The sequence below is a fragment of the Acomys russatus genome, chromosome 13 (genome assembly GCF_903995435.1).
Source record: "Acomys russatus chromosome 13, mAcoRus1.1, whole genome shotgun sequence".
Classification (NCBI taxonomy): domain Eukaryota; kingdom Metazoa; phylum Chordata; class Mammalia; order Rodentia; family Muridae; genus Acomys; species Acomys russatus.
The window spans coordinates 12749821-12763447 of NC_067149.1; the positions used below are offsets into that span (position 1 = coordinate 12749821).

At 44.8% G+C, this 13627-nt stretch overlaps 1 protein-coding gene across 1 annotated transcript in view; it reads left to right on the forward strand.

Annotated features, from left to right (window-relative positions):
* The first annotated feature begins 545 nt into the window (after window positions 1-545).
* Window positions 546-13627, forward strand: part of Znf638 (zinc finger protein 638) — a 104200-nt gene continuing 91118 nt past the window's right edge. Inside the window, exon 1 of the mRNA XM_051154818.1 lies at window positions 546-681. Coding sequence (XP_051010775.1) covers window positions 596-681 — 86 coding nt within the window. The 5' untranslated portion in view covers window positions 546-595. The remainder of the gene's footprint in view (window positions 682-13627) is intronic.

The window sequence follows — 13627 nt, forward strand, 5'->3', positions numbered from 1 at the left end:
AACTATGGAGGAACTTATTTTGACACAGTTTGAATGTCGTGGCGGAAGTCAAGGCAGCCGGAGCACGAGGCACCTGGTCACATTGTGCCCTCACTCGGGAAGCAGAGTCACAAGCGCTGGTGTTCATTTCTCCTTTTTATTCAGTCCAGGACCCCCAGTCGTTGGGACGGTGCTGCCCGCAACAAGGAAAGATCTTACTACCTCCGCTTATCTATTCTAGAAATTTCCTCACAGACGTGCCCAGAGGTTTGTCCCCTGGGTGATTCCAGATCCGGTCAAGTTGACTATTATAACCAACATGCCACCATGACCTATTTGTTTAAAGAAGGGAAGCGCCCTCCAGATCAGAAGCATGTCTCTAACGAAGGAGACATTTTCCAGCTACAGTCAGCTCCAGCCTGAAATTTAACTGAGGCTTCGCTGAGCTTTGAGCAACCTGGGAGATCGGCAGACCATGCCCCGCCCCCGGCTTCCCGCGCTAGGCGCCCATTGGCTGGCTTGTTGGTGGGCGGATCCTTGCGCGGAGCTCAACTCCTCCCGGACCCGGCGGAGGCTAATGAGATGAAGGAGGAGCTCTGAGCTGTGCGGATCGGCGATGCCGGGGGCCAGCGTTCCAGAAGCCGCGCAGAGCCCCACGTCCGGAGCCGCCGGGGTGCTGCAGGTGTCGGACTCCTTGAGGCGGTGAGCTTTACCCTTGTCCCTAGTGCCCCTGGTCGCCGGCGTTAGGGCTTCAGGGGGCGGACCGCCAGGTCCTCTGTGACTGTCATTCACTCCCTGGCTGCAACGCAGAGCGTTGGGCTAGGCGTGTGGGAGGTGGCTGGCTGGCTGTCAGCTAAAGAAGCGGAACGCCAGGGCTTGCGCCCTTAGGGACACCACCCCCTGTGCTGTACTGGCCTTTGGCCCCAGTCGCGGCCACACTCCCTGGCCAGTCTGGACCGGCTCAGCGCGAAGCCCTTGGTTCTGAGAAGGAGCACACATGATGGTCCCCCTCCTCCCCCGAGAGGACATGACGGGGGTAGTGGCTGGGTAGTGCCAGCGCAGCGAAATGGTTGGGATGAGCTCGGCTTTGCAAGGCTTGCTCTTTTTAAAAAATGGGAGAGAAAAAAAAAAAAAGCCCACTTGCATAACTTGCTGTGTCTCATCCCAAAATAGTTTCTGATGTCAAGACTGTAGACGTTGGAATGGAATGCAAGACGGACATATTCCCACCCCTCAAACCGAGTACCTTTCACGTTTTTTAATTTGGTTAGTAACAGACTTCTGTCATCAGAAGTTGTGGTGGGTTGCCGTGGAAGCTCGGGGGTGGCGTGCTTACCTAGTGTACAATGCTCCCTGAGTTTCATCCTCAGCACTTAAAACACAAAAAAAAAAAATCGAAAAAACAAAACAAAACAAAAAAAAAACCAACCAACCAACCAAACAAACAAAACAAACCCATAAATATTGAAGAATGTGGAAAACGAATCAAAGGAGCCATGCACAATATTTGGGACGTTCTTGAACGGCCGCATTTGTTCTTTCACTTGGGTGATTTCACCCACTGCCACTCGCTCACCCAGGTTTGCATTCTCAAAGTGTTTAATAGCCCCCCTCCCCTTAGCGGAGGGAAAGTGGGCGGGACCTGGCAGTTGGAGTAGCCCTCCCACAAACTCAGCAGAGGAGAGGCAGCCGCTCTGTAACCAAGGAAGCAGCGGCTGGCCTGTTCCCCCTGAGTCACAAGGGACACTGCTTGCACGCGGGTGTTGGGGGCACTAAGTGAAAGCCTGAGCTCCTGAGGTTCGCCCTTCTGGCTGGGATCTCCTTTGGTTTTTCTAGAGGGAGCTGGCTGAACTGCGTGGCTCCTACTTGATCCAGCTGGCATGCAGCCCCCTACTATCCACTCCCAATCACTGGGGTGTTTGTGTGGATCCTTGGGGTGGGAGAGAATGACAGGCATTGTGGACAAAGAGAACGCTCTGGTCTTATGTCATCCTTCTTGGCGCCAGGTTTTGAGTCACATTTTTGTGACGTTGTTTCAGTCCGCTTTGTCCCTTCTCGGGCCTCTCTGGGTTGGTTTGAGTGAAAAGGAGTGCCTATTCTCTAATGCGGTAGGTGGGTTTTGGTGTTTGTGTGTGTGTGTGTGTGTGTGCGCGCGCGCGCGCGCGCTGTAGCTTAATCTGAAGTTTTCACGGACTTTCAAGATGAGGGTGGAGAGATGATGGAATACTATAGTTAGTGTTCTTCCTGCGGGGACTGGGGTGTACAGACACTAAATTTATTTGGTAATCAGGAAAAACTTAAGTACTGTGAAAGTATCCTTTCAAAACCAACATCGCTACAGAGAATTTGCTTGCAAAATGAAGTGTCCCCGTTGGGGCGGTTTAAATAAGATTAGTCCCCATAGCCTCCTGTATGTATGCTTAGTCCCCAGTTGGTGAACTGTTTAGGAAGGATTAGGAGGCGTGGCCTTGGTGGAGGAGGTGTGTCACAGGGAGTGGGCTTTGAGGTTTCAAAAGTCCCCACAAAGCCCTGTCTCTTTATCTCCGCCTGTCAATCAGGACGCAAAGCTTTGCGCTGAGGCTCTCTAGCACCGCGCTTGTGTCCATCCCACCACTATAATAATGGACTGTCTCTAAACTGTAAGCAAGCCCACAATTAAATGGTTTCTTCTTTACGGTGTCCTGGTTATGGTGTCTCTTCACAGCAATAGAACAATAATTAAGACACCCACGGATTTATATTTTCTGTTCCCTTTGCTTTCCCATAGGCTTAAAGATCATGTTTTGGTGCTTATGCTTATTAAGATTTTTTTTTAGTGTCTTCCTATTTAAATTTAAGTATATTTTAGGAAGGTGGGTTATAAAATGTAGTATTTCCTTACCTTTGCTTCTGAGAATGGTTTATAGTGATCAGGAAAGCTTAGTAATGCTTTACAAACAACAGAATGATTAATATATATATATATATATATGGAGAAATGGCTCAGAAGTTCAGAGCACTTGCTTCTCTTGGGAAAAACTTGGTTTTGGTTCCTGGCATCCACACGGTGGCTCACACCATCCGTAACTCCAGCTCCAGGGACTTAATTCTTGGTTTTTTTGTTTTGTTTTGTTTTGTTTTGTTTTTAGTTTTTCGAGACAGGGTTTCACTGTGTAGCCTTGGCTGTCCTGGACTCACTTTGTAGACCAGACTGGCCTCGAACTCACAGTGATCCGCCTGCCTTTGCCTCCCGAGTGCTGGGATTAAAGGTGTGCGCCACCATGCCCAGTGGGGCTTAAATCTTGTTTCTGGTCTCTGCAGTTACCAGGCAGGCACACAGTGCACATACACACATTTAGGCAAAACACTCATACATGTAAAATAAATAAATATAAATGGATTCAAAAAAAATTTTTTTTAGCGTAGTGTGGTAGCATATGCCTTTAGTCCCAACACTCAGAAGCAGATGCATGCAGATATTTACGTTCAAGGCTAGCCTGGTCTACAGAGTGAGTTCCAGGACAGTCACAACTAATAAGGGGCTGGAGAGATGGCTCAGCAGTTAAGAGCTCTGGCTGCTTTCCCATAGGAACTGGGTTCAAGTCCCAGCACCCATATCATAGTTCACAACTGTCTGTAACTCCATTTCCAGGGGAATCCAACACCCTGGAAAATAAAATAAAAATGTTAAATTTAAAAGCTGGGCAGTGGTGGCACTTGCCTTTAATCCCAGTACTTGGATGGCAGAGGTCGGCAGATCTCTGTTTGAGGCCAGCCTGGTCTAAAGAGCTTATTCCAGAAAAGACAAGCCTACACAGTGAAACCCTGTCTCAAAAAGTAAAATAAATAAATAAAATAAAATAAAAAGTATATTAATTTGGCTACTTTTAAATGCATGCTGTGATTTGTAGAATGCTAGAGTATGCTGTATCTTATCAAAAATAGTTTTGAATGTCAGAATAATCACTGGAATGCAACATTTGCACTTTTTGTTTATTAAATAGTAAGTTTGAGCTCTTATATTATTTTTGTTAATATATTATCTTTCATTAAAGAAATATTTCAAAAATACAAAAAAAAAAATCCTAAAATACCAAGTTATTCTAGTTTCCTTACTGTTCCTATGATAAACACTCTGACCAAAAATAACTTGGGGAGGAAAGGGTTTATTTGGCTTACACTTCTAGGTCATTGTCTCATTGAAGGAAGTCAGAGCAGGAGCTCAAGGCAGGATCCATGGAGCGACAGTGATTGCTGATTTGCTCTCTAGCTTGCTCAAAGACATGCATAGCTAGCCTTCTCATAGAACCAGACCACCTACCCAGGGATGATGCCACCCGTAGTTGGCTGGGCTTTTCTTCCATCAGTTAATAATCAGGACAATCCTCCGCAGACTGCCCACTGGCCAATCGGATCCAGACGGTTCCTCGGTTGACGTCCTCCTGTCAGACAACTGTAAACTGTGTCAAGCCGACAATTAAAGCCAACGACGACACCAAATGCCGTCACGCCTCCATTTTGAAGGATCATCATTATTATTTTTACAGCTGCTTCAGCTTGCTTTCACCCACAGCTACATGCTCAGCTTTCAATTTTGGAATGCTAACAGTATAGAATGTGCAATTTTAGGAGTGAGTGGGTGGAAAGCCTGGTGATAGGTTGGATTAAGATTCCAGTTTTTCTCCATTGAAATGTTAGTACCACCAAGATATTCAGTGTTGAGTCAAATGAGAAGCTTATTCAGATTTTCTATTAGTATGGCTAGGTAAATATGGCCAGCCTTAGAGCCAAATGAGCAGCCGAGGCTGCCTCTTTTATTTGACTGTCCGTCATCCTTTGAATTTCTCCTGGAAAAGTTTTAATGCTATCAAAGAAGCCAGACAACGCAGCGCCCTGTCACTCTCGTTTTTATAAAGACTGCTTGCTTCTTCATGTCTCTCGTCCGTACGCTCTCGTCTGCTCTTTCAAGACGAATATCGTTAAAGAGGCAAGAAAACAAATGTGCACAACCCAGCAGCAGAGAGAGAAACTGTCAGAACCAGAACGCCAGGAACCCCAAACTGCAATCAAAACGGAAAGGCTAGAACATAATGTTGTCTAGGTTTGAAGTATAGCATAGTTCTGGGTCTTTCTTTTTTGTGATTTATTTATTTTTGTTTCATGCATATGAGTGTTTTACCTGTGTTTGTATAAAATAAAAATATATGTGTAGTGTCCTCATAAGCCAGAGGAGGGCGCAGAACTCCTGGAATTATAGACCATTGTGGGGTGCCAGTTGGTACTTGTAACCAAGCTCTGTTTTGTAAGGAGAGCAAATGTACTTTATTTTATTTTATATACATTGGTGTAAGGGTGTTGAATCCCCTGGAACTGGAGTTACACACAATTGTGAGCTGCCATGTGGGTGCTGGGAATTGTACTCGGGTCCTTTGGAAGAGCAGCCAGTGCTTTTTTTTCTTTCTTTCTTCTTTTTTTTTTTTTTTTTTTTTTTTTTAAAGATTTATTTATTTACTATGCCTGCATGTATGCCTGTATGCCAGAAGAGGGCATTAGATCACATTGTAGATGGTTGTGAGCCATGATGTGGTTGCTGGGAATTGAACTCAGGACCTCTGGAAGAGCAGCCAGTGCTCTTAAACACTGAGCAATCTCTGCAGCCCCACAAAGGTTCTTTTGTTTGGTTGGTTTTTGTTTTTCAAGGCAGGGTTTCTCTGTGTAGTCTTGGCTGTCCTGGACTAGCTTTGTAGACCAGGGTGCCCTCGAACTCACAGAGATCCACCTGTCTCTGCCTCCCTGAGTGCTGGAATTAAACGTGTGTGCCACCAAGGCCAGCCCCACACATGTTCTTAACTGCTGAACTATCTCTCCAGTCAGAGTCCTGGGTTGTTTTTGTTATCTTTCCTGGTATATTGCCTTTGCTGTTAGATCCTGGGTTTTGTTTGTTTGTTTAAAAAATAAAGCAGGATTTCACTGTGGGTTCCTGGCTGACCTGGAACTCACTATGTTGACCATGTTGACCTCAAACTCACAGAGATCCACTTGACACTGCTTCCTGAGTGCTGGGATTAAAGGCATGTGCTACCACAGCTGGCTGGTTTGCTCTCTTCTACTGTGGGGAATGAGCTCCACCTGCCAGGCTGTGTGGCAAATACTGAGCTCAATATTCCTGGTTCACTAATTTTGGTGAAACATTTAGTCCAATTACTTTATAAGAAAAGAATGTTTTGTTGTTGTTGTTGTTGTTTTTGGTTTTTGGTTTTTTTGAGACAGGGTCTCTCTGTGTAGTCTTGGCTGTCCTGGACTAGCTTTGTAGACCAGGCTGGCCTCGAACTCACAGCGATCCGCCTGCCTCTGCCTCCCGAGTGCAAGAAAAGAATGTTTTTCTTAGTCTGTGCATGTCTTAGAAACATTGGTATGTGTGTGCAGGTGTGTGTGAGTGCACACACGTGTACAGGTTAGTATGTTTGTGGAGTATGATTGTGGAAGAACTTCTGTGCTGTTCTTCAGGAGCTATCCACCTTGTCTTCTGAGACACGGTCTCTCATTGGAATTTGGGGCTCATTGATGAGGTGGGCTTGCCAGCACATGCCAGAGATTTGCCTGTCCCTGCCTCCCCAGAGCTGGTGATACGGTACCTCCTTCTTAAATAGATATGGAAAATCAAACCCAGGTCCTGTGTTGGCAAAGCAAGTCCTTCTCAGCTTTTACAGGTTACAGCCCATCTTTTAAGGAGGCCAGGGCAGGAGCTCAAGGCAGGAACTGAAGTAGAGACCATGGAGGAATGCTACTCAGTGCTTACTTCCAGTCCCACCTACATCAATCTTTCTTATACAGGCCAGGCCCAGCTGCCTAGAGATCGAATCATTCAAACTGGGCTATACCTATGTGATGGAGGGAATTCTTCAATTGAGGTTCCCACTTGTATTTTCCCAGCCCTTAAAATGTTATTGTTCAAGCCAGGTGTGGTGGCAAACACCTGTAACGTCAGCACTCAGGGAGGCAGAGGCAGGGGGATTGCTGTGAGTTCAAGGCCAGCCTGGTTTACAAAGCAAGTCCAGGATAGGCAAAGCTATACAGAGAAACCCTGTCTCAGAGTCTCAGAGAGAGAGGGAGAGAGGGAGGGAGGGAGGGAGAGAGGGGGAGAGAGAGAGAGAGAGAGAGAGAGAGAGAGAGGGAGGGAGGGAGGGAGGGAGGGGGGGAGGGAGGGAGGGAGAGAGAGAAGAAAAAGCCAATTTGGGACTGGTGAGATGGCTCAGCAGTTAAGAACACTGCCTTTTCTTCCAGGGGTCCTGAGTTCAATTCCTAGCAACAGCATGGTAGCTCACAACCTTCAATAAAGGGACCTGATACCTTCTGACATGTAGGTGTCTGAACAAACAGAGCACCCCCACATTAAAAAGGAAGTACATACATGAACAAAAAAATGTTTTAAGATTTTATTCTACCTTTATACTCGAACGCTGGTTTGGTTGAGCCTAAGTCCGGCAATTCTTTAGAATGTTTAAGACTTAATTCCACTGTGTCTGCTATTGGTATTGCTGTTGATAAATCTGAAATTTGTGTTTCCTTTTCCTTTATAAATGAGTTGTGTTTCTTTTCCAACAAGTTTTAGTGTCTCCATTCTGGTTTTAGAAAATCGTTTGAGTATGTAGTTATGTTCTGCTCACTGTGCTCTGTACTGGGCGGTACAATCCCTCTGCCCTGCCTGGTTTGGCTGTCAGTTTGACACACATGGGAAGAAGCAAGCCCTTTCCTCCCCACGCTGCTTTTGGTCTGTGTTTTATCACAGGACAGAGCGTGAATGAGAACACTGTCTTTCTTTATACCTTGCTAAAACTGACATCAGTGTAATTTCTTCCTTTTCATTTATTGTGACTTTTTGTTTTTAAGTTAGATTTTTTTTTAACCTATCGAATCAAACATTTAAATCTTTTATCCTCCCACTTTTTCATCTCTTTATCATTTTCCAGCTTCTCTGAGTTAATGTTTTAGCTTTAAATCATTGTCCTGTAATATTTCATTTTGATCATTATGCTCTTCTTAATTTTGTAGATCTTTCTTATATTTTCTCTGTGTGTGTGTGTGTGTGTGTGTGTGTGTGTGTTCTCTGTCTCTCTCTCTCCTAGTGTTCTCTGTGCGCTTAAAGATACTGTATTTTTTGGTTTTAGTTTTTTCTATTATTTCTTTGCTTCTGTCATTGAAGTCCTTTTCACTCGTTGACTTTTCAATTTCTTTGTGGAGAAGCTTTTAGTTTTCGGAGTGCAGGATAAAATACTGGGAGCAGGTCCACAGAAGGGATGATGCTGCGTCCCAGGCCATCCTGATATTCAGACTCCTAAGAGGACTTGTGGGACTCTAATACTCCCCTCAGCCAGGATGCTTAGCAGTAAAAGAATGTGGAGGAAATGTGGCGAACAGAAAAGATTTATGGATTGAAGCCTTCAAATAACAAGGTACAGCCGGGTAGAGGTGGCGCACGCCTTTAAACCCAGCACTCAAGAAGCAGAGGCAGGTGGATATCTGAGTTCGAGGCCAGCCTATTCTTTCTACGGAGTGAGTCCCTGGGACAGCCAGGTCTACACAGAGTAACCCCATTGAAAACAAACAACCCCTCCACCTCAAAAACAAACAAACAAAACCAAGACACAAGCTTCCAAACATTTGTTTTCAATGCAGTGTCACAGGATACAACTATAAGTGTGACGAGTTGTCTGCCTCAGGGTTATATTGGGGCTGCGGTGTGGTGGAGGCACCTGTGTAGTATGTATCTGACTTCTGAATTCCCAGAAAGCAGATATTTCACACAAACCATATTGTTTGTACTGTTTAGGGGGTAGTGAGCCATCTTTCTTTCTTAGGGAATGTGGAAGCCTTCCAGAAATCTGAGTTGCTACCTATCAGCCAAGGGCTGACCTTGAAAGCATCCTTTTTAGAGGTTGAAGTGTCAGGCCTGCCATATGAGCTCTTCTGCACAGGGACCATGGACAGTGGTCCAAACACTTTTGAATATTCTTTGCCTCAGTTTATCTTTGATGAATGGTTTGAAGCACTGTCATGTTTCACTCACATCACAGCACATCTAAATACTGCAAAAATTTCTTTAAAGGAACCTTCATAATGCATATCATATTTATATGAACCACTTTTCTATGTCTAGTAAACAAATGTTTGAGCACATATATACATGCGCCCCTCCACACACACATGTTCAGATGTCACACCCTGCTAGATTAGGCCAGGAAAATTCAGGATGAATTTGATGTAAAGAACTATCTTCAGGGTTTGGAGAGGTGGATTTATCTTCAAGAGAGCGATCTGCTCTTGCAGAGGACCCGAGTTCATTTCTCAGCAAGTGGTGACAACTGCATGTAGCCTCAGTTCCTGTGGGTGTGTCACCCTCTCTGGACTTTGTGGGTGCCTACATGCATACTTGTGTGCATATGCACGCATGCACATGCACACGCATGTGGGCGAGCACACACACACACACACACACACACACACACACACACCTCTAATCTAAAAAACAAACAAACAAAGAAGAAAGGAAACTGTCTTCAGACAGTAACAGAAAAGTGACATGGGCCTCCACTAAGGAGCCTGGAGTAGCCAGTCCTGAGCTAGTATTTCAATAATAAACTGAGATATGTTCAGTTTTTGTCACTTTGCTTTAAAAATGATGTGGTTAAAAAAATTATGTGGTTAAATTCACATGACAATAGAAAGTGACCAAAATTATAAAACACAGATAAAATATCAGGCTTTGACTTTTTTTTTCGTGGAGTGTAGCTGAGACGAAGTTTTCAGTACAATACTACAAAGCACCACAAGGTGGCGACAGAACTCAAATACTTTGGGGAAAGATCTGGTATAGGCCTGATGAAAGTAAATGTTTAAGAGTGCCCCTTTCAGAATCTATGGATTAGTCCCAATGCTTGCTCTGGCCAGTTTTTGCAAGGCATAACCTCTGTTTAGTTAGATAAATAACGCTGCCAAAGAGCAATATTGCTGAGTGAATTTGATGTCTGTTTGTTGGGGCTCTAGCAGACATCTGTATTGCCTTTTCTCTGTCTTTGTTATGACCTCTAGCCCCTGATGCCTGCCAACAAAACTTCAAAATATAAGCCAGACATGGTGGTGCACACCTGTAATCCCAGTAGTTGGGGAGGCAGAGGCAGGTGGATCTTGGTGAGTTCGAGGCCAGCCTGGCCTACAAAGTGAGTCCAGGACAGTCAAGGCTACACAGAGAAACCCTGTCTCGAAAACCAATAAATAAATAAATAAAAATAAATCTATAAAAAGTACTTCATAAGCTAAGGAAGGTAGGGTAGTGCAGTGATAAAGGGTTAGAGTCCAGAGGCTTTTTGCTTGTGTTGAAATATAACTCATATGTCACTGTGTGGTATTCAGCAAACTACACATTTTTGTGTCTCATCCTCTCTTTCTGTGAAATAAGAGATGATAATAGTGTCCCTTTTACTGTATTATTCTTGGGATTAGATGGGCCAAAAGAGTGTGAACATGTTTACAACAATCCTAGCACACGAGGTGTAAAGTTTTGTGGCATTAAAATTTAAGTTTTGTTCTGGTCATGTATGGAATTACCTTAATCTGATCTATTAGCCAGATGAGTAAACTGCTGAGGATTTTCCATGATTAAAAAACAAAGTTTAGCGGGGCATGGTGGCGCACACCTTTAACCTCGGCACTTGGGAAGCAGAGACAGGCAGATCGCTGCGAGTTCGAGGCCAGCCTAGTCTACAAAGCAAGTCCAGGATAGTCAAGGCTACACAGAGAAACCTTGTCTCAAAAAAATCAACCAAACAAACAAACAAACAAAGTTTATGGGCTGCAGAGATGGCTCAGAAGTTAAGAGCACTGGTTGATAACTCAGAGGTCCTGAGTTCAATTCCTAGAATCCACATGGTGGTTCATGACCATCTACAATGAGATCTGGTGCCCTCTTCTGGTGTGCAGTTGTACATGCAGGCAGATCTGTATATATAATAAATAGATAAATCTTAAACAAAAAAAAAAACGAAGTTTAGGGCTGGGTGTAGTGATACATGTCTTTAATCCCAGCTCTTGGGAGACAGTGGCAGACAGTTCTCTGTTGAATTTGACGCTAGCCTGGTCTATATATTGAGTTCTAGGTCAGGCATATATGGTGAGACCCTGTCTTTAAAAAAAAAACCTAGGATATTGTTGTGAGTTCGAGGCCAGCCTGGTCTATATAGTGAATCCAGGACAGCCAAGGCTACACAGAGAAACCCTGTCTCAAAAACAAAAACAAAAAACAAAACAAACAAACAAACAAAAACTTAGGGCCAGTGAGATGGCTCCCTGGGTTTAGTAAGGAAGGTACTTGCTGCCCAATTTGACAATGACTCGAGTTCAGTCCCTAGGAGACAGAAGCATGGTAGAAGGACAGAACCGACTCCCTCAAATTGTCCTCTGACACCCAATATGTGCACTATGGCACCTTTTTAAGTGTAAAAACAAAATATTTTTAGGGGATTGAGGAAGTAGCTTAGAAAACTGCTTGCCCTGCGAACACAAGGCTCTAAGTTTGATTCTGGGTCCATATAAAAGGGCAAGTGTGGTGATGCACACTTGTAAATCAACACTTTGGATAAAGAGATCTTTGGGACTTAATGACCATTCTAGCATAATTGGTGAGCTCCAGGCCAGTGGAAAAGCCCATCTCAGAAGATAAGGTGGGCGACCCTTGAGGATGACGTACCCAAGACTGATCTCTGGCCAGTACACACTACCAACACATACCAACACACACACACACACACACACACACACACACACACACACACATACACAGGTAAGCCCAAACTGGGTGGCACGACTCATGACTGTGATCTTCCTTCTCCGGTAGCTGAAACAAGGATGGTCTTAATTTTTTTTTAATTGTATGTGTGTGAGCGTATGCCTACATGTATGTACCAGACATAGCTGGTGCCCATAGAAGCCAGACGACTGTGTCTGATCCCATGGAACTAAAGTTACAAATGATTGTGAGCTCCTATGCAGTTGCTGGGAACCAAACCTGGTTCTGCTCCAAAAGCAGCAAGTGCTTGTAGCTGCTGAGCCATTTCTCTTGCCCCATCCCATGATTACAGCGTTGCGTTCCTAAAGTTCATCCATTTAGGCAGGTGTAGCTAGAACCCATTCAGTTTGACTGCTCTCTGGTAAGATGTGAAAATACCACCGATGTTGCCTTTCCTCTGACCTAGGAAAAATGGTATTAAACTAAGAATGCTTTAAACATTGCCATTACGGCCAGATTTTTTCTTTTTTCCAGTCAGGCTTTCTCTGTGTAGTTCTGGCTGTCCTGGACTAGCTTTGTGAACGAGGCTGGCCTAAAACTCCCAGCCATCCGCCTGCCTCTGCCCCTGCCTCCTGAGTGCTATGATTAAAGGCGTGTGCCACTACACCCAGCCTTACAACCAGATTTGTGTGAACACCTTTTTATATCTTGTTTGTTTGCTGAGACAAGGTTTCCTGTACAGCCTTGGCTGTCCTGGAACTCACTCTATAGGCCAGGCAAGGCTCGAACAAACAAAGATCTACCTGCCTCTACTTCCCGAGTGCTGTGATTAGAGTTGTACGCCACCACTGGCTAACAAAATATGTATTCCAGGCTGACCTTGAACTCCAGATCCCCTGCCTCTGTGTCCTTCATCAAATCCTACTGGTCTGAGCCACTGGCTTTTTAAAATGCCATTTAAAAAAAAAAAAGAAAGAATTTTAAATGAAATCTATTGACAGTTTGTACATACACATGTATATATACATGTACATTTTGACCACACTCACTCCCTTACCCCCACCTTTTTTTTTTTTTTTTTTTTTCTGAGACAGGGTCTCTCTGTGTAGCCTTGGCTGTCCTGGACTTGATTTGTAGACCAGGCTGCCTTTGAACTCACAGAGATCACCTGCCTCTGCCTCCGGAGTGCTGGGATTACAAGCGTGCACCACCACCACTGTGCCTGGCTCCCCTCACCCCTGTTTTATTCTCCCTTTATCTGCCTTCCCATCAACCTCCTACTCCTCCCTACAAACCTCCTGCCATCTTTCATCTTTTGTGGAGGGTTCTTGTTGTTGTTTGTTTGGAGACAAGGACTCAGTGTAACCCTGGGTGACCTGGAACTCACAGAGATCTGCTTGCCTCTGTGTGCCAGATAGTTTTATGTCAACATGAACAACCAGCTAAAGTCATCTGAGAGGAGAGAGACTTAATTAAGAAAATGCCCTAGAGCCGGTCGTGGTGGCACAAGGCTTTAATCCCAGCACTTGGGATGCAGAGGCAGGCGGATTGCTGTGAGTTCAAGGCCAGCCTGATCTACAAAGCGAGTCTGGGACAACCAAGGCTACACTGAGAAACCCTGTCTGGAAAAAAAAAAAAGAAAAGGTCTTCCTTGGTTGGTGCATCAGTCTCTGCAGGGCCCCCTAGATTCAGATTTGTTGGTCTCTTTGTGGAGCTCCTGTTCCCTCCAGATCCTTCTATCCCCTGCCCCCATTCTTTCATAGGACTCCCAGTGCTCTGCTCAAAGTTTGGCTGTGATTCTTAGCATCTGCTCAGTCTCCATGAGAGTCCCCTAGTAAGAGGAGCAGGGTCTATCTCTGACATGGACTCTGGCAGTCACTATTTGAT